Source organism: Lissotriton helveticus, chromosome 5_1 (genome assembly GCF_964261635.1).
Source record: "Lissotriton helveticus chromosome 5_1, aLisHel1.1, whole genome shotgun sequence".
NCBI classification, from domain to species: domain Eukaryota; kingdom Metazoa; phylum Chordata; class Amphibia; order Caudata; family Salamandridae; genus Lissotriton; species Lissotriton helveticus.
In genome coordinates this window covers 169994749-170016777 of record NC_136065.1, presented here as the reverse complement: position 1 = coordinate 170016777, position 22029 = coordinate 169994749, and the positions used below count along the sequence as shown (strand labels likewise).

The 22029-nt window shown below is 44.7% G+C and overlaps 1 protein-coding gene across 2 annotated transcripts in view; it reads left to right on the top strand.

Moving 5' to 3' along the window:
- Nucleotides 1–22029, top strand: part of RABGAP1 (RAB GTPase activating protein 1) — an 855191-nt gene that overhangs the window by 233306 nt on the left and 599856 nt on the right. For both annotated transcript variants that reach the window (XM_078641966.1, XM_078641967.1), the window contains 2 exons: nt 10521–10695; nt 20855–20948. In XM_078641966.1, the coding sequence (XP_078498092.1) occupies nt 10521–10695; nt 20855–20948 (269 nt within the window). The remainder of the gene's footprint in view (nt 1–10520; nt 10696–20854; nt 20949–22029) is intronic.

Below are 22029 nucleotides of genomic sequence, written 5' to 3'. Positions count from 1 at the left end.
GTTCGGGAAGTAAATACGTATGTTTCCGTGCAAATGCTCTTTCCTAACTGTGCTGTGGGGTCCCTACCAATACCCTGTAAGCATAAGTGACCTCGGTGGGGCACTATCCAAACTGGGCGGGATTTCTTTGCTGCCTGGCTCTTGACCAGGTAAACCCCATGTTTGGTCACGTTCCAACGGGAGTAGGGACTGAGTTCATCTTTGGGCATTGTCAGATATGTGTCGATATCCCTACTCATATTCCTTATCCCTGCAATTAGTGCCTTGTTATTGGAATCGCTCGCAGTGGAACGGGTCGGGTATGGTTCTAGGGCGAATAGGAACATGGTCTGGAAAGCCCACAGAGAACCATAGTAGCTGAATGGCAAAATGAAGTATGGGATCCCCTTATCGGTTGTGTGTGGCATAAGTCCGCATATCCAACAGTTTGATGCGTTCATTACGGACTGGTGTTGGTATAGGAGCTGAATGAAAGAATTGTTTACAAATTTGAGTCTTCGGACAGACTCGTGTTCAGGTAGAGGGTGAAAGTAGTGTGGAGAAATAGTGGGAGGAGATGGTGGCTGGGTGTCATTCGAAAAGGTAACTTTAAATACGAATAGAGTATAACCAGTAAAAAACACAAGTATGCTACATAACATTAAAACACATAGTATCAGGAATCTTCTTTTGGACAGTATTGTGCATAACTGTTTTCCGAAGTTCGTGAGTCTGATAGGTCTCTCTACCCTTGGAAACTCCATCCTCTAGTTGCTGCCCGCGGTGGTTGATTGATTCTCCCAGGGAGCGCGCTCTGCTCAGTCCGGGGTAACTCCCGTGGACCAATCAGAACCGTGGACCTAGAACTTCCCAGTTGCACTCCCCAGACTTCAACCGCGACCCTAGCAGCAGAACCGGATGGCGGTTCGAAAAATCAAAAAATGAGCTAGTTCCCTTGGGACGAGAGAGCTAAAAAATCAAAAATAGTTCTTAGGGGAAAAGGGAAATCACATTATGTGAATCGTTTATTAGTCTCTTTGTTTAGACCGCAGGTCGTACCGTCGTTTCCCAGGTATGGTGTGGTCTTCAAACAGCGTCTCAGGTTCGGTAGTGTCCAATTGCATAGACGGCGACACAAGTCCTTGTAAAATATGATCACTCTCCTTTTCAGTACTAGTTTCCTTCAAACGTGCATCGCTGAAAGGGATGAAGCGAGGTACGGATTCGGTCTCGGAGTCGGCAAGTCCTTTGTTGACCCACCGGTCGTATGGAAGGGGTAGAGGGACCCGTTTGCAGTGGGTCCCATGTACCCAGTTCTTCTTGCCTTCCACCCGAACAGCAGATCTCGTTGAAAGCAGTACTAGGTGCGGTCCGGTCCACCTCGGCTGTCCGTTGTTGGTGCGCTGGAAATTCCGCACCAAAATCCACGAGCCGGGCTCGATGAGGTGACCTGGATCGTCAGAGGCTGGTGGAGAGGAACTGTGAACCTGTTGGTGTAAAACACGCAATTTAGTTGTCAATTCGCACAAATAGTCAAGTAGTACGGGGTGTTCTATCTCACTTAGTTTCTTGGGTCTTGGCACGCCCCAGACGTTGGCTGGGCGGCCAAACACGATCTCATGGGGGCTAAGTCCTAATCTGGAGTGGACAGTCATTCTGGTTGACAAAAGCGCTAGAGGCAGTGCGTCAGGCCATTTAAGACCTGTACTGGCTTGGATCTTGGCCAGTTTGAGTTTTAGAGTGCCATTATAGCATTCTACTAATCCAGCTGATTGGGGGTGATTTGCAGCGTGGAATTTTTGGTGGATGCCTAAACACTCACACACTCTCTTCATCACGCATCCTACGAATTCACTTCCGTTATCACTCCAGACAATTCTAGGCATACCGAACCTCGGAAAGAACTCTTTGACGAGTGCTTTGGCAGTTGATAAAGCGGTATTGTCCTTAAGGGGGTACGCTTCCACCCATCTTGAAAAGGCGCAGACAACAACGAGCACATACTTTAGGTTGTTGCACCTCTCCATGTGGATGAAGTCGAGCTGTAAAACCTCGAACGGGTACGTTGGAGGCGCAAAATGACCAGTTGGAGTTGGGGTTCCCCTCCCGGGATTGTACTTCAAACACACCATACACTTTTTAACCACATTCTTTGCATATGTTGGGATATTGCTATTCTGCCATACTGGGGCCAATAGTTTACATATTCCTTTCGAACTGATGTGCGCAATTCCGTGAGCCATCGTTACTACTGCAAGTACGTATGCATTAGGTAATAGCCATCGCTGGTGTTCTGATAGTTCGACCCAACAACCATTCGCATCCAATCTACCTGTGCTTTCTCTCCATTCATTCACCTCGTTCTCAGTGGCCTCAGCTTGTATCGATTTTACGCTTTCAATGGTGTCCTCGCACATTCCCACATCAGCAGTCCATCTAGCGGGACCCATAACATACATCCGACTCATTGTGTTCCTTGCAGTTTCTTTCGCAACCTCATCTGCCAATGCATTTCCGCTGCCAACATCATCCTGAATCTTTTTGTGTGCACTGCATTTTATAATGGCGACTTGTAGGGGCAAGGTGAGTGACTCAAGGAGCTCATTAACTAGCTGGCCATGTTGTATCTTTGCACCATGGGACGTAAGGAACCCACGTTCACGCCACAATCTCCCAAAACTGTGAGCCACACCAAAGGCATATTGGCTGTCAGTGTACACATTCACTCGCTTTCCTTTCGCCAACACACATGCTCTAGTAAGCGCGATCAGCTCTGCAGCTTGTGCAGAGTTGTGGGAAATGCGTGCAGTCTCTACAATGGTGTATAATGTCGTTACGGCGTATGCGGTGGTCGTATCACCATTCGGCAACTTGAAACATGAACCATCAACCCACAAAGTATCATTGCATTCGGGAAGGGGAGTGTCCTGTAAGTCTACTCTCCCTTTTGTCTCTTCTTCTGTCCTGAAACAGCAGTCATGTTTGTCAATCTTGTCTGTCTCTGTCGGGATGGGTAATAACGTAGCGGGGTTGAGTGTATCACACCTTTTTATGTGGATGTGACTTGCTAGCAGGGTAAGTTCGTAACTGGATAGTCGAGCGCTAGTAAGATGTTGTGTCTTGGTCCTATTTAGCAAAATGTCAACTGCATGCGGAACCATAACGATCAGAGTGTTATTCATGACTAGTCCAGCAGACTGTCGAATGCAGACAGCTGCTGCGGCGGTTGCTCTTAGACAACTTGGCAGTGCCTTAGCCACTGGATCCATTGTTGCCGAAAAATACGCGCATGGGCGCTGTTTGTCCCCAAAGTGTTGCGTTAAGACTGATAATGCACAACCTTCCTTTTCGTGGGCATACAATGTAAAAGGCTTACTGTAGTTGGGGTTTCCCAACACAGTTGCCGAACACAATGCAACACGCAACTCGTGGAAACTCGTCTGACAATCTTCAGACCAAGGCATAGGATTAGGCGTGTCTTTGCGGAGTAGTGCCAGCAAGGGCTTGGCTAGTAGTGAGAAATTCGGTATCCATTGTCTACAGTACGATATAATGCCCAAGAAGGCTCGAACCTCTCTGTGTCCTCGGGGCACTTAGTTCTGTAATTGCCTGTATTCTTTCTGGTGTCAGTCTCCTTCCCTCCTTCGATAAGATGTGACCTAGGTAGGTTACTTCTTGTCGGCAAAATTGCAGCTTTGAAAGGGAGACTTTGTGCTTCATGTCACATAAGTGACGCAATAATAACAACGTGGCTTGTTTGCAAATCTCCTCAGTGTCTGCGGCGATCAGTAGATCGTCTACGTACTGGATCAAAGCTGACCCATCTGGCAGCACAATTGTGTCTAGTTGTGTTTTCAGTGCCTGACTGAATATAGATGGGCTTTCGCAGTAGCCTTGAGGAGCGCATTTGAAGCGGAAGCTTCGTCCTCCTAAATTGAAGCCGAAAACGTCTCTACTCTCTTCGGCGATCGGGATGCTGAAGAAAGCGTTCTTCAGGTCAATCACCGAGAACCAGTCTGCTGAAGCTGGAACCATTGTCAATAAAGCAGTAATGTCGGGGACAACTGGAAACTGTGGGATAACTACCTTATTTACCTCTGAGGTCAATCACAAACCTATACACAGGGGGCTGTGAAGGATCAGTACGTTTTAAGACCAGTAAAACTGGACTGTTACAAACGTTCCCTGTTGTTTCTTCAATAACATCTTTATCGATCAAATCATAAATGATCGTTAACAACGCCTTCTCGCATTCGTTAGATATTTTGTATTGAGGAATACGTGGTAATCCGACGTTGGCTTTCAACGTTATGACATACGGTGCTATCTCCAAACGACCTACGTCATTGGAACCATTAGCCCACAGTATATCAGGAAGTGATGATAATTCGGTTGGAATACCTTCTTTTGACAAATACATTGGAGAAATGATTTTTTTCCTAAGGTAAGTTGTACTCCCGAGGGAGAACAGTACAAAGTCGCATACAACCTTTTTAGCAAATCCAATCCTAACTAATTTTCACCGCAACCTGTTGTAAGAATGAGGGGTGCTTCCAATTCATAGGGGCCAACAGAAAGGGATATAGGACTAGAGATCGGGTTTCTAACAGGGGCGCCAGAGAAGCCTACTGAGACATTCATTTCGCCAGACAAAGGTGCGCCAGGAAGTTTTGAGTGCATAATAGAACTTTTTGTAGCACCAGTATCCAGCAGAAATGGCTCTGACACTCCTGAGGTAAGTACCTTGACATAAGGTCCATCTTGGTCTACTGGAACTGAAACAACTCCCTCTCTTTGTCCATGGCTGTCCTAGCAATCGTTACCCTCATTGTCGTGTTCGGTGTAATAGTCGTCAGCATAGTACTGAGCTGACCTAGACGATGCGTTATTCTGTTGGTCAAAGCTATTCATGGAATTCTGAGGCGGAAAAGAAGCTGTGTACTGGGAGAAATTTCCACGGCCCCTACCTCTGGGGGCCTGTTGAACACCTCTCCCTCTTACACCTGAAACACTGTTTAAGCGTCGCGCAAGAGCTGGACAATTGCTCCTAAAATGACCCTCTTCCTTGCAATACGCACATTGATTCGGGCCATACGGAACACGCTGGTGGGAAGACTCGTTTCCTTGCGCGTCTCTAGAATACTGCTTATTCTGTTGATAATTGGGCTGGCTAGCCATACGAGGCGGATAGGCCTGTTGGAGAAGAACTTTAGTTTTTAAATCTTTCGTCTTTTTGTCTGCCTTGTCTAGCTCGTCTTTGCGCCTGTTTTCGTAGTACTGAGCTGTTGCTAGAATCTGCGCTGACGTAGAGACAGCCCAAGCACTCTCTGAATCTTTTAGTTTAGCACACAGTTCGGGAAGCAGGTTGTGTACAAATTTGTCTACAAACAATCTTTGGCCACCCTCGGTAGCCATATCCTGACCACTATGGTCAGTGAAAGTTTCCTCAAATCTAGTGAAAAAGTCAGACACATTCTCGTCTTTCTTCTGCTTGCACGCGGATAGCTTGTCCCAGTTTACGCGTACTTCAGGCATAAGTGTCTTCATGTACGCAATAATTCTACCGGGAAGTTCAGCTATTAACGGCTCAGGCTTGAAACCACCGACTTGTCTAGCATCTGTAGTCGCAATGTTCGCCCACGAGTCACCTAATTCTTGGTCATGATCTGCATGACGTATCTTACTCCATAAAGGATGTGGAACAACGTTCCCAAACAACATGTCTATATCCGCTAAATTCATTATACATGAGCTGGCAGTTTGGGACAACTCCTTATAATACCCAGTCGGGTTTTTACGGGGATCGGGTAGTGTCTGCTTGAGTGCTAAAACTTCGGATCTTTTCCAGGGGACATGTACCCATACACGCTGGAAATGAGGCAGAACCGGTGGAACTGCAGTTGCGTCACCTTCCCTCCAGACCGGAGGAACCTCTCTCATGGGGTACTGTCTTGCTCTTTTCCTGCTGGATGTACCACTGTCAGAGGATGACCCAGAATTACCACCCGTACTTCTATGTGATAATAATATCTCAACTGCTTTTTCAACGTCGGGACCTACAATCATACCCTCCCCAAATTTAAATCGTACACTACACAACTCTTGCTCGTTGGTCTTCTGACCATTATCTACCAAATCCTCACACAGAAAAACACACATCTGCTCAAAGACGTATCTTTGCGTTGGTTCATCCCATTGACGGAAAACGTTCATGACAGACTCTACATCATATCTCGCTGTGTCCAAAGCCCAATTTCGTGCTAACTTATTCAAACATTCCCTTTCCTGATAATCGGGCATTTGGCTTCGTAATTGTCTTCGTTCCGTGTTCGGGGTCGTTTTAGGCGACCGAAAAAGTGGTGAAGGAAAGTTAGTAACAATGCTGGCCGTTTTATGCCAGACGAAAGGTGAAAGTGGGGGAATAACTGGAGGTAGAACAGAGTCACGCAAAGTAGAAACAGAAATGTTCGTAGAACGAGTATCAGAGAGACTAGAAAGTGTGCTAGGCGAAATTTTAGAAGGAACAGTAGGAGAAGTAGATGTGATCGGTGAGCCTTGAGGAGGCTGCGCCAGAGAAACAGGAGCCAGCTGAAGAGTAGCCGGTGAGTGCGGTAAAGGAGCCTGTATAACAGCTACCAGAGGTGCAACTAAAGGTTGCGGAGGTGCTGTGGCATTTTGTGCATAGGGTGGTGGCGAACTTAGCAAATGAGCCATTAATGGATCTTTTTCATGCTCTATTACTGTCTCTCGCTGAAGAGATGACAAAACGGGGTAGCATTTATCTATTGCCATTTTACGTTGCCTGTGCAACTGCTCACTTATTTGATCCTCTTCGTTGTCTTTAAATTTTATCGCGGCTTGCATTACTGAAATACCTCCTTTCCCTCTTATTATTCTTTTCTAATTTAATTTCCTTCTGTTTGGCCTCTTTACGCCATAAGCGGAAAGAGTCAAAAATCGCCGGTCGGGCTTTCTTCTTGAATAATTTGACTTCTAGGTTATCTAAAACTTCTGAGTCGAAACTACCGTATTGGGGCCATTTTAAAACACCATCCTTGCGGGTGTATTTTATCCATACTTCGTTATATGTTAAAGGACCTACGCCGTGCTTTACATAGAGCTCATACGTTGGAGTTCCAATTGGAGGAACCGGACAAGATTCCTCCAATCGGGAGTCCTTACTACAACCAAGACAAAACAAGTTTCCAAGTCTGCTAAAACCAGGCATCTTCGCTCACTAGTCTAGCTTCAAACTTCAAAGGATTATCTGTTACGATATATCTCGTGAATACACGAGTCCTTCGGCTTTGGGGCTTGCAATACCAAATCAAAGCGTATCTCAAGGATACCAAAAACTAAGGACAAACTAAGGACTGGGAGACGCTCCACTTATACTTAACTGAAGTATTTGAAGATCTGTGACGTCGCTAGAAGACTCGTCTATCGTTTCGCTCTACCAAAGATCACTGGGTCCAAAACAAGGCGATAGTCAGGGCAGCAGTCCTTCGTAGCCGTCGGGACGCGGGGAACCTCGCAGCAAAGACCTTCGGAACCACGTCGACATACAGGGGTCGCTGAAGTGGCTGGCCGTCCTCCGGAATTTTCACACGAAGCTCCTCACGAACATCTGGCTTGGACCGTCAACGCTTGATATCGCCCCACGTTGGGCGCCAACTGAGGTTCCGGGTTTTTACGAACCCGGTGGTGCCAGGGGGTAGCACCCGAGGACCTCTGAGTTCTCCCTTGTTCCGGACCACAGAAACACGGAGTCTTCTAGTTACCGTCAAAGATCAAGTTTTATTGGTAGCTACCAAGTAACACGTGTCCCAGAAGTACATTGCACGGAGAGTAGATTCTCGGGAGACTGTTTGTTTTTACAGAACCAGCCGTCTCCTTATATACAAAAATAATAGCTGCAAGCAAGAATTCCTGAGTTTATGATATGGCTATACACATATTTCTACAATAATACAAAGAGCAGAGTCACGTAAGCCAGCCCATATTTTAGATGTCCAGTTTGTTGATAGATTACCCAGTTAGGCCTGGAACTCCCATCAGATATCGATGAAACCTTAATAAAGGAAGGCACAACCCAGTCATAAAACTGGCCATAAACAAGGAATGTGGACAGGTGCATGTTTGCAGAAAGCATGGTCTGTATGTGTGAATGGTTTGTGGAATGTTATGTATTGATGCTATCGTATTCGGCCACTGGGCGAGGAGCTGCCCAAACAGGTTTGGCCGAAGGCCATGGAGTCAGTTGGGACAGGTCAGGGGGAAGTCACGAAAAGGTGGACGTGTCCTTTTTGATCAAGCTCGACCTTTAATTGACTTAACATGAGGGCAAGATGCAAGATGGATGCCGTTCACAAAATGGAGTTTAAGGGATGGGGACGGAAACTACGATTTTGGGGTGTTGGCAACCCTCGATTGTGACGCAAATACATAGGAATGATGTCCTAATTATTATCGGTTCATAGATACCAAAATCGTCTTGGTGCGTCGAGGTTTTGTGACACGGGTATTGGACCTTGATATCGGGAAAACACCAGGGTCCGGATTTTTGAGAACCACAGCAGGAGAGGCTGAGGTTCACATTACAAAGGCAGCAGGCCTTTGAAGCTACCCTCTCGAGCACTGTGCCCATCCTTGCGGAGGAGGTGTGACACCTCTGCCCAGGATATGTATTGTTCTTCGTCCCATAGAGCATGGGCTCTCTACCCAGGGGTCCAGAAACATGTCTGGTCGTGGCTTGCTGCCTGGCTGCCAAAGGTAGTTTTCCAGTTTTTATATAAAGCACTCCATTGACTTACCTGTTTTTTCCCCCACAACCTGACTCTAATGCAGAAAGAGCATTACATACTTTAGATGTCAAAAGGGCCCTAATTTATTATAACAGAACTAAATCATTCAGTAAAACAAAGCAATTGTTTATTGTATTTGCACCTCCTTGTGTGGGAAAGGCAGTTTCCAATTCAGGCATTTCAAGGATCGTAAAATGCATCCAGATATGTTATGTAAACGGTAGAAAGCTTTTACCTGTTCCTCCGAAAGCTCACTCCACTAGGAAAATATGATCTTCAATGGCCTTTTAGGGAACATTCCTTTTGCTGATATTTGTAAAGCAGTAACATGGTCTACTTAAAACACTTTCACAAAACATTATTTTGTGGATGTCTTTACACGCCAACAAGCCAATGTTGGTCAATCAGTACTAAGAACTCCTATTTAAACAACTGCAACCCCTTCAGGTTAACCACTTCCTGGGGAGAGAGATTGCTTAACAGTCTATGCAAAATGTGTATCTACAGCACACATACCTCGAACGGATTATGTTACTTACCCTGTAAGCATCTGTTCTTGGCATGTAGTGCTTTAGATTCACATAAGCCAACCCTCCTCCCCAAAAACCTTGTGTAGGTTGCAGTTAATACACTTTATATACTTATCATACTACTGCATGGACATCTCATTGCTGATATGTATAGCATACTTACATTCTCACCTTCCCACGTCAAAAACAATCTGAAGATAGGGATGTATGACATTACAACGCATGGTTTTACCACGCATGCCTTTACATCGCAGTTTTTACAACGCATGTTGTTACAACGCATAGCGTTAAGCGGTGCTGGATAGTGAATAGTTTAATTTACTATTCCAACTCCAGTCCCCGTGGATAGTAGGGAAGGTGTTGGATAGTAAATTAAATCTATTTCCTATCCTAGAGCGCCCCCCAGCGCTATGCGTTGTAATAACATTCGTTGTAATAGTTGCGTCGTAAAGGCACTGCGTGGTAAAAGTTGCGTTGTAAAGGATGCTCCCCGAAGATAGTGGTGATTACCATGCGCAGTATTGCCAAGAGAAGGAGTCACACAGCCTTGTGACTCAAAGAACATTTCCTGGAGCAAAAACAACGTGTAATTATCGGAGCCCAACCCTAGATGGTGGGTGTAAGCAAAGCATGTGAATCTACAGCACTACATGCGGGAGAACAGATGCTTTCAGGGTAAGTAACTTCTTTCTATGCAAACAAAATTTGGGTCATAGTTGCTGAGTATTCTTTCAAGGTGTCATATGCCTCATTGCAGTTGAATATATAATAAAAATCTGTTTTCCTTTGTAGAATGTATGCTTTTCTAAATTGTCCTTGCCAATCTGAGGAAAACTGTGTTTCCCCTACCCAAGGAAGTCCTGTTTACATTGACGCAGACCAAACCCGACCCCATCAGCCTTTCACCAAAAGAATGTTTACTCATTAGTGATGGAATTTCCTGTATTGCTCTCGCCTAAATGGTGGCAGTGCTCAGAAGTTGAAATAACAAATCATGTTTTTATCTTAACATATTGAATGTTTGTTCAACTTTTTCCATGTTTCAGGTATTTCATCATATGGCAATACATGATTGAACGATTGTAATATTTTTTTAATCTTAAAGGGGAGATTGGTTCTTGAATTGATATTTGTGTGAAGCAGCTTGTTTTAACTGTTGTCCAACTAATGTAGAAATTAACCATAATTTTCATATTTATTTTTGCAGTTAGACAATAAGGAAAGGAAAAGCAATACTGATACTTTGTATGAGGTTGTATGTTTAGAAAGTGAATCAGAACGAGAAAGAAGAAAAACTACAGCAAGCCCATCAATTCGGATCCCACATTCTGGATCACAGGGATCGATTATTCCGTCACCACCAGATGACGACGAAGAAGAAGGTCAGAAGTGTACATTTATCATGCTCTTCGGTTTGTCTTTGTAGGTGGTTGTGTGTATGGGAAAAGAAGTCATCTGACTATTTATTCTCTGGCTGTTAACTTAAGAATATGTTTCTTATGGAGTAACTAAGTCTGTCTGAAATTCCCTGTCTGAACAAACTAGCTGTTTACCAAGAGAAGGCACTATTTAAACCAAATGGAAAGTAAGGTTCGGTTACCAGGTGGAAGGCAGGCAGGCCACTATCTCATAGTTTCCTAGTTGACCCCATTTTTTTGGCTTGTTTACATAAAGATTACTTTCAGCCCACTCGCTGAGCAAACATGCAAATTGGAGCACCAACTGTTGGCATTCCTTTAAAAAAATAGCAATAATTGTTTCTCCTCCCAGTTGTCCAGGCCTGCCTAACAAGCAGTACAAGACTGACAATGTGAGGCAAGAAGGATGATATTCTCCTTCAGGGGCTATAATTTATTAGTCATAAGCACCACATAGTCATCATGCCTTTTGGGGCATCCTGTAGCACTTTTTGCACAATACAATGCAGAAAAACACTTTAACTTGGGAAAGTTTGTTTTAAAAAAAACTATTAATTTTATCAGCCTCCATACTTGCTGAATTGGCCAGATATTGCTCTGTTTTATAGAAACCATTAAAGATAGTGGGGCAATGAAGGTAAATACGCTGATTGTTCTTGAAACTGTAAATTGATAGTGTTTAATAGTATGCTTACCTCTTGTATGCCAACATGTCTAGCCTTTACAGAGATATAGGAACCTGCTTATTAAGGAGCAAAAGTAGTATTCTTTCCACCGGGAGGAAGAAGGATACTTATGACTTACTCTAAAGGTGAACTAGAATTACAAGTAACGTTTCCTCCTCCTCTAGGGGATCCTCATAGATAGATCGCTATAAATACAGAAAAGTCTGAAAAGGCGGTGAAGGAAAAATAGACTGAATCATGCACCACCCAAAGAGGTTTCTCAAGTATGCCTGATTTTCTTAAGACGTATGGGCAGAGTAACAGGCTTCCAGTTGGAAAGTGTTTTAATAGGGTAGGAGGAGTATTGGAGTGCGCTTTCTGTGTACGAGCTAAGATTCTGTTAGCATTTTGGTAATGTGGAATAATATTTAGACTTCAGGCTTAGCTAATTCAAAGTAATCCATTTCCAGATGGGTTATCTCTTATGTCATGGACAACTATGCTGACATTCTGAAGTGTGAATTTGATGGCTTCCTTCTTGTTGCTGATGATGTTTTCACCTTCTTTTGATTTTGATTGGTGTAACTGGCAGCATAATGCCAGTATCTTCCTTGTTTATCCATTCACCCGCAAACAGGAGCGCTGTTTGTGCTGAACTATACATCCATCCTTTTCTCTTTCTGCTGTGGAGCCACAGAAGCAGTATCTGAAGGAGGTCTGGAAAGTTGCCCCTCCCCCTCCTAAACAAATGTCTCTTCTGTTAATTTTCTCCTGGATGTTTTAAAGCAGATTTAACATTATTTTACATTGTTGTTTGCTAAGTAGATGCTGGATGCATAGAGAGTATGGATCTTTATCAGTTTCTTCCCCCACGTTGTGGTCGCTTCACTAAGGGTGATAACATTTTTGAAGACAAAACAACCTAAAATGAACAAATAGGAGAATGATATCCCTGAAGTAGTGTTTTCAATCGAAAGAATAAAAATCAGTAAGTTGTACAGACAGTGGACATAGTCCAGTGTCGGGATCCTCACAGTGGAGCGTTAAAGTATGAACTGGAGACCAGCTACCTAGAGCTGTGCCTCATAGGATTGCTGAGTCTGCCAGCAGCTTTGAAGTAACCGCACTCTTTATGCTTTTATAGCTCTAGAGATCTATGCATTTGAGACTATTTCCATTTATTTCCCAACAAAAAAATAAAAAGGTGATAGTCTAGAAAAAGGTTTGTGATCTATATTCCTTTAATACTTTTAAGTAAGCTTCATTGTAATTAAGACATTCATGTGATTCAATAAAATAAATATTAATGCATAGTTTAATAGGCTTCGTGCTTAATTGGGGGTTTGAAAGGTTTTAGAAATAGTTTTCTGTTGTATAAAAGTGTTTCATGATGTCTCATTAAGGTGCAGATAGTTTCAGCAAGGATAATCAAGATTGAGAACCCTGACAGTGCAAAAAACCCTGACAGTGCAAAATCCAGGTCCAGGACCTGTCCTGTGACTTGGAGGGGCCCACCAGGCATGCCCACTCATGAACCAATGTATTACTGTCCTTGTCCTGGGTACATCATGTAAATCGGTGGTGTCCGTGTACCGAAGTTTGTGAATTTGTAGTGTTACCAGGTCTTTTTCTCTGTGAGAGAGTGGTCTACTGACCCAACTCCAGTAGGTCCTCGAAATCTGATCGATCTCAGGGTCTAGGGAGCCACCCAAGTACTAGATTTAGGGATTGTACAGGGTAATAGCCAGTAGGGACCAATGGGTTCCTTACCTTGGGTGTCTACACCCACTATTATGCCACCTTCCTGTGGGAGTGAGGCATAGCCCTTGCCCTAATTGGATACGTCCCACTATCTTCAAGATGGTGGTCACTGAAAATGTGCTTTACTTCACCTCCAGCACCTGAGGGGTGGAGTTTGGCGAAGGAGGGATACACCCCCTATTTTGATTAAGTTTTCCCACCGGTTCTCCTGCCAAAAAGTGGGGGTTTTAACCGGGGCTGCCATCTGCTGCTAGAAGCAGAGGCTGAGGTCAGGATACAAAGGCGCCAAGCCTTTGAAGCTTTCTTCTCAAACATTGTGCCCATCCTGAGGGAGGAGGTGTCACCTCTGCACAGGATGTGTTTTGTTTCTGGCCACAGCAGAGGCTCTCAACCCAGGGGTCCGGAAACATGTCTAATGGTGGCAGGCTGCCTAAAGTCAGTCAGACTACACCAGGGTGGATAGGTTTTCAGGGGGCACCTCTATTGTGCTCTTGAAGTTCATGGTTTAATAAATCCAACACATCAGTGTGGGTTTGGGTTTACTAAGAGGAATTCTTTGGTACCAAACACTCCTGGGTTCGAAGAAGCCATCATGGGCCTGGGGAACTAGAGTTGCCACGTTTTCAGCCCATGTACTCTCCGTGGCTTCCCTGGCATTTACTATATCTAAGAATAGACTTAAATATTATAGGCGCATCGCTGCTCATGCAGATACGTCCACACCTGTGATACAGTGCACCCTGCCGTGAGGCTTGTAAGGTCTGCTAGAGGGGTGACTTACCCATACTTTAGGTAGTGCTGCTTTGAAATGGCACACAGGCAGTGTGCCATGTCGACTTTGCTATTTTTGTCTGCAGGCTCCAGTGACAGCATGGCCTTGGTGAGGTGTCCCTAGGGGACCCTCTTCAGTGTCAATTCCCTAGGTACCAGAGGTACCATTCAGTAGGGACTTACAGGGGGGCTGAAGTCGCAAATTGTGGTAAAGAAAGCAAGGAAAAAACACTGGTACTCAGAACCTGAACAGCAGGGTCCCAGTACACTTCAGTCAAAGTTGCATCAAACCCAGGTAAAATATGGGGTAGTACTGCAACAGAAACCCACTTTCCTACAGTGGTGTAATGTCATGTTCGAGGCATATGGGCTGCAGATGGTACATTTATGAATAGATCGCCATCTGGTGTTGGGCTCGGATGATTGCACTTTGTTTTTCTCTTGGAGAAGTCTTTGTCGTCATAGATGACTCCTCCTCTTGGTGTTAGTGCGCATGGGCATCGGCTCCATCCTTAGATTGTTTTTTTCCGCCATCGGGTTCGGGTGAGGATCGAAGCGCTCCGGACCGACTTCAACAAAGAAGGTTATAACCGGCGCGTAATCCTTTCCAAATCGACGGTATCGTTATCGAACGCGACTTTACTCCATACCGACGCGGTTCGAAGGACGACGACTACGAGAAACTCGACGTAGTCCAGCCCGGGGTCCATGGAAAGGACTCCATTCAAAAAATGTCCAACGTGTGGTGCTAAGTTCCCACACAAGGACCTACACGAGGTGTGCAACCTCTGCTTGTCCCCTGAACACGAATCCAGGGACTGTGAGGCCTGTGCAGCGTTCTCTTCAAAGTCGACGATTAGAAACCGTCGAGCCCGAAGACACGAGGTATCGAGAATGCAGTCACAAGCAATCCCGGAGCTGTTCGAGGACCAGCACCCAGAAGAGGAGGAAGAAGAGGCCGACGAGGCGGGGTCAGAAGCGGACGAGTCCGACGTCGAGGAAATCGACGTCCAACAAACCGTGAGTGACGACGTCCCTTTACCAAAGAACAGACCCCGCACGGTGTCGACCCCGCCCTCGAGCCCGGTCAGACAACCGAAAAAAGTTTCCAACGCCCCGCCATCGAGCCCGGCAACGAAACAGAAACCGAAACACTCTGTCTCCCATCATAGTGGTTCCGGTACCGATAAACGGACCACATCGGCACCAAGTCAAGGAAAGCTCGAAGTCGAAGCAGTCCATGTCGACACCGAAGCACGCTTCGGCGCCGAAAACACCCTCGACACCGGGGACATCTTCGATACTGAAGAAATCGGATCCAAACAAAATCTCGGCACCGAAAATACAAATGGACATTCAAAAGAAAAAACACCTTTCGGAACCGAAAACTACGGTACCGACACAGGAACACGGGACTGATCCTAAACAAAAGACTTTGTTTATTGACCCAAAGACTGGCAAGGTAGTCACAGAACTACCTAAAAAGAGGAAGAATGAACATTCGGACGACAAGACTCATCCGAAGAAGAGAACAATGGGGACGAATACAACTCCTCCCTCTTCTCCCAAACCTCACACACCATCTTCTCCTCTTCCTCACAATAGGCCAAATATTCCTCCCACACGACCATCTACACCTACAACAGATGTAGAGAGTGACACAGGGGAAGGGGAACATCCTGGGGATGACGAGGACACAATCTCAGAGGAGGCAGACCCATGGGAAGAGTATAATGTAGGGTCAGATAATGATACCGACCCTGAATCATATCCCTCAAAACCCTCACCTCCTGATGACAATACTGGGTTTGCACAACTCATTACTAGAGCAGCAACATATCATAAGGTAGACCTACATACAGAACCTCAAATACAGGACTTCTTATTAGAAACACTACCTACTGCACAAAGAACATCAGGAACACTACCAATGCTTAAGGGCCTTCTCAGTCATACATCAGAGATCTTCAAGGACCCAGTGAGGGCTAGGGTATTGAACCCAAGAATCGATAAAAAATATAGGGCAGCTCCAAAAGACCCAATATACATTAAAGGGCAAATTCCTCTAGACTCACTAGTGGTCACAAACGCTCGCAAGAGAGCAAACTCTTTATCTACAGGAGAAGCTCCACCTCCTGACAAAGAGTCTAAACTAATAGATGCCTCTGGCAAGAGAGTAGCATCTCAAGCGGCAAACAGTTGGCGCATAGCTAATACGCAAGCACTACTTGCAAGGTATGACAGAGCGCATTATGATGAATTAAAAAAACTCATCACACATCTCCCTAAAGAACATCAAAAGAGGGCAGATCAACTCATACAAGAAGGGAAGTTAATTACTAACACTTCAATAAAGTGCGCCCTAGACGCGGCAGAAACTGCGGCAAGGTCTACAAACACAAGCATCATGTTAAGGAGACATGCATGGCTCAGAGTATCAGGGTTCAAACAAGAGGTACAAACATCGTTACTGAACCAACCTTTTGATGGGAAAACACTTTTCGGCACAGGGACAGATGAGGCCCTAGAAAAGATGAAGAAGGATACCGAAACGGCTAAATCAATGGGAGCATTGCAACAGCCGACACAAAGAGGTTCCTTTCGTAGATCCACCTATAGAGGAGGATCCAAAAATACAGGTACAAACCAGCAGCAAACCTCTTTTACACCTACATCACCCAGAGGTAATTCGAGAGGTGGCTACAGGGGTAACAACAACAAGGGTAGAGGTCGCGGAAACAACAACAACCGCAACTCTCCAACCCCAAAACAGTGACTTCATAAAGCTTCCCCCAGACCATATAACACCGGTCGGGGGACGCCTATCACAGTTCCTACCTGTCTGGGAAAACATCACATCAGACAGGTGGGTAAGACAAATTATCCAACATGGTTATTGCCTAGAACTCACAGCTACCCCACCAAACATCCCCCCAAACAGCGTCCAATGAAGCAAGATCACCTGACACTGTTAAAACAAGAAGTACTATCACTGCTAGAAAAGCATGCCATAGAGAAGGTTCCACAGCACCAACAAGGAACAGGAGTATACTCCCTATACTTCCTAATTCCCAAAAAGGACGGGTCTCTAAGGCCAATACTGGACCCAAGACCTCTCAACGCATACATAAATTCGGAACATTTCCACATGGTCACGCTCCAACAAGTACTTCCTTTACTGAAGAAAGGGGACTTTCTTTCTACACTGGATCTAAAAGACGCTTACTTTCATATCCCTATTCACAAAGCCCACAGGAAATACCTCAGGTTTGTGGTAGAAGGACAACATTATCAGTTCAAGGTCCTTCCATTTGGTGTCACAACGGCACCAAGAGTGTTCACAAAATGCCTGGCAGTGGTAGCAGCTCACCTAAGAAGACAACAAATTCATGTCTTCCCATACTTGGACGACTGGCTAATAAAGGCCAGGTCACAAGAGGAATGTCTTCAAAACACACAAAAGACAATTCAGCTACTACACCAGCTAGGGTTCACGATGAACTACACAAAGTCACACCTACAACCAAACAAGGTTCAACAATACCTGGGGGCTACTATAGACACAGAAAAAGCCAAAGTGTACCCCAACGCAGTCAGGATCCAAACAATGCTTACAATCATTCAAAGATTTCAGCCGCAACACTCACTAACAGCAAGAGTGTTCATGCAGCTATTAGGCATGATGTCATCCTGCATACTGCTAATACCATATGCCAAACTACAAATGCGTCCGCTACAAGAATGCTTAGCGACACAGTGGAATCAGGCTCAAGGGCAGATTACAGATCTGGTGTTGGTAGACGACCGCACACACCGCTCTCTGAAGTGGTGGAACATAACAAACATTGCCAAGGGGCGGTCGTTCCTAGAACCAATTCCACAGGTGACAATAACAGCAGACGCATCGCTCACCGGATGGGGAGCACATATGGACAAATACACAGTACAAGGAAGGTGGAGTGTGCAGGAAAGAACACTGCACATCAACCATCTAGAACTACTAGCAGTGTTTCTAGCATTGAAAGCCTTCCAGATACATGTTACCAACAAAGCAGTCCTGATCAGAACAGACAACATGACAGCAATGTATTATATTCAAAAACAGGGGGGGACGCACTCTCTCCAACTATCCAGACTAGCACAGGAAATTTGGAGATGGGCCATTCCTCAAAACATCTATCTGTTAGCCGAACACCTACCAGGAGTCCAAAACCAGATAGCAGACATCTTAAGCAGACAGTCGGAACAAATACACGAATGGGAACTGCACCAACAAATACTGCAGCCATTCTTCCAAAGATGGGGACAACCAGAGATAGACCTCTTTGCCACTCATCAGAACGCAAAATGCCAAAACTTCGCGTCCAGGTACCCACATCACCTGTCGCAGGGCAATGCGTTATGGATAAATTGGTCAAACAAATTTGCATACGCTTTTCCCCCTCTCCCACTAATTCCATTAGTGGTCAGGAAGCTGCAACAACACTCAATGACCATGATACTAGTGGCACCCACGTGGGCAAGACAGCCGTGGTACACCACGCTACTGCAACTCTCACAAGTGCCACACCAAAAATTACGAATTCTACCCATGCACCTTACACAGAACCATGGAGAAATAATGCACCCAGATCCAACTCAATTGAACTTAGCGATCTGGCTCCTGAAATCCTAGAATTTGGGTACTTAGATCTACCTCCAAATTGCATGGAGATAATTAAACAAGCGAGACGTCCCACCACTAGAGCATGCTATGCAGCTAAGTGGAAGAGGTTTGCTATACACTGTACTAATAACAATATCAACCCTCTGGACGTATCAACAAAGGAGATTATTTGCTACTTATTACACTTACAGCAATGTAATCTAGCGTACACATCTATCAGAGTACATCTAGCAGCTATAGCAGCGTACCTACAAAACAGGCAACACATATCACTGTTCAGAGTACCAGCTATAAAGGCATTCATGGAAGGCCTTAAAAGAGTCATTCCACCAAGATTACCACCTTCACCAGTCTGGAACCTCAACGTAGTACTCGCCAGACTAATGGGGCCACCCTTCGAACCTATGCATAGGTGCGAAATACAATTCCTTACATGGAAGGTGGCTTTCCTTATAGCCATTACCTCACTCAGGAGAGTAAGTGAATTACAGGCATTGACAATACAAGAACCATTCCTACAATTACACCAGAATAAAGTGGTTCTTAGAACAAACCCAAAGTTCTTGCCTAAGGTAATCTCAGCATTCCACATCAATCAGCCAGTGGAATTACCAGTCTTCTTTCCAAAGCCACAAACGGTGGCAGAAAGGGCTCTACATACACTAATGTCAAAAGAGCCATTTTGTACTACATAGAAAGAACACAAAACTTCAGGAAAACTAAACAACTATTTGTAGCATTTTCCACAACACATAAGGGCAATCCTATCTCTAAAGCAGGCATCGCTAGATGGATTGTAAGATGTATACAAATATGTTACATCAAAGCAAAGAGAACATTAACTGTTCCTCCTAGAGCTCATTCTACACGAAAACTAGGAGCATCTATGGCATTCTTAGGGAACATTCCCCTAGATGACATATGTAGAGCAGCAACTTGGTCTACACCACATACATTCACAAAACACTACTGTGTTGATGTACAGGCTGCACAACAAGCCAGAGTGGGCCAAGCTGTATTAAAGACTCTATTTCAAACAGTTGCGACAGACACTGGTGACCACCGCTAGGGAGGTAACTGCTTTACAATCTATTCATAAATGTACCATCTGCAGCCCATATGCCTCGAACGGAATATGCTACTTACCAGTATGCATCTGTTCTTGGCATAGAGGGCTGCAGAGTGGTACATGCCCTCCCAGCCTCCCCGGAAACCTGTGTCTGTCCCAACATTATCTTATTTAGATACACTTACATGGGCATATCTTTATGTACTATACTACACTACTCCATCTAACCCTACTATGGCAAAACAATCTAAGGATGGAGCCGATGCCCATGCGCACTAACACCAAGAGGAGGAGTCATCTATGACGACAAAGACTTCTCCAAGAGAAAAACAAAGTGCAATCATCCGAGCCCAACACCAGATGGCGATCTATTCATAAATGTACCACTCTGCAGCCCTCTATGCCAAGAACAGATCCATACTGGTAAGTAGCATATTCCTTCTCCAATAGTCCCTACTCTGTTGGGTCGTTCAAGTAATTATTCTGTCGACTGAGCCAACCAAGGTTCCGCCATTAGAATCTGTAAGGTCCGCCCTTCCCTAAATGAGGCGGTCGGACATAGGGTTTGGTGTACAGGCTACTCCGCTACGTTTGCGACTGAGTTCCATGTCCACCAAACTATAAATCGAACCCTACGGCCCAGACTATACTTCAAAAATCAGAGACACTAGGTAACTGCCAAGCAAGGGTAGGAATAGTAGAATAATGCACCTAGAGTCACAAGCAGGAATACATCTCCGCATTACCTTCACCTTATTGTGCTGTGTAGCATTTATGAACCCGTTGCGATTAAGTAGTTTCACTTAAAACTTACTACTTTATTATGTCTATTGGTTGATTTTTGAGCTCTGAGCTTTTGCCTCTCGAAGGCGGTGACTGCTCGCCCTCGCTACCCCGATAGTGAAGTGAGGAAAGGGTTGTACTTGGCCCAGTGTTCACAGACATAATTGTCAGACCCCAGGACACCAGCGGCAAACTATCTTAACCACTGTGCTTGGGGTCCTGTAGCTCGTGTCTACCCTGTTTACCTCCAAACGGGTATTTACCATATTGCTATGTATTGAAGTCCGATGCCTTTTTGCTGACAACATTTGTATTTAATAACAATTTATATCTTAGCTCAGCTTTGTTGACTTTTTTTTTAAATAGATGCTACACTTCTACTTACATGTTGTATTTTTATTTGCCAAGATAATGATGAACCTCTTCTGAGCGGCTCTGGGGATGTTTCAAAAGAGTGTGCTGAAAAGATTCTTGAAACCTGGGGAGATCTTCTTTCAAAATGGTAAGAAACAAAAAACGAACTTAATCCTTCTTTTACCTGGGAAAAGTTGTTAAAATGGGACTGTACAGTGAAGAGAAATCTTCTGTTTTAGCATGTGTGGCTGTAGATACACATTCTTAGCATACTGCTGCCATCTAGTGTTAGACTTAAACTTTTGCAAGTTTTTGTTTTAAGTTTCAAGTTGAGAGATGTGAGGTGGCTCCAATTGTGCGTGCCCTGGCACCAACTGCTAATTTTTTTTGCGTTATCTGGTTTGGGCATGCACTGAGTGGGCTCCGATTTTGTTGTGTCTGGAAAGTGTTTTACGATGTGCCAGTTGAAGTACCTTTTGTGAGAAGGTATTATTTTGGGTGGCTGAGACCTCACCAAGTGATGTCAATATTCTCTATCCGGTTCAGTTAGGTCACTTCAATTTTAATTTTAGCTCAGTCCTAGGAAGCTGTGACCCAAAGCAGTCAGGCTTAGCTCAAAGAAAAAGGAGTGTAAAAAATGTATTGGCACCAAAACAGTTAATAAAGTGAAAGCACAACACAACACAAATCCTACTCCAATTTATAAAAATAGTGCAAATTTTAGGAACAAATGAACATCAAAATGACAGAAATCAGATCAGGGAACCGAATATCCAATTTGTACGACTTTTAGAGTTTTCTAGCGCTAAAAAGCGCCAAGTGCCAACAGCAGGTATCTGGTTGCCTAGAGAAGGTCCAAGACAAAAGGTAATGCTCACCATGATAGAGTGTGGATCGGCTCTAGGGACCAGGTTCATCACAATGAAAACTTTGCCAAATTTTTTTCTGGAGGAATTTTCTCCTGGGCGGACTGGATCCGAAGGAGCACTAGATGATGGTGGGTGCTGCTCGGCATTGGTCCCGATGAAATCCTCCACATTGGGATTTATAAGCTTTTCTGAAGATAGAGCTGCTTATAGTGGGCTAAACCAGCAAGTTGAATCGGACTGGCTATGCAACAGCAGTGGCTGCATTTCATCTATTTCCACTTTTGTAGCCAGGGAGAGAGTACCCTCTTTAACACCAGCCAAGGGTTTAAGACCCATTGGGCACCACCTGGTGAGTTAGTT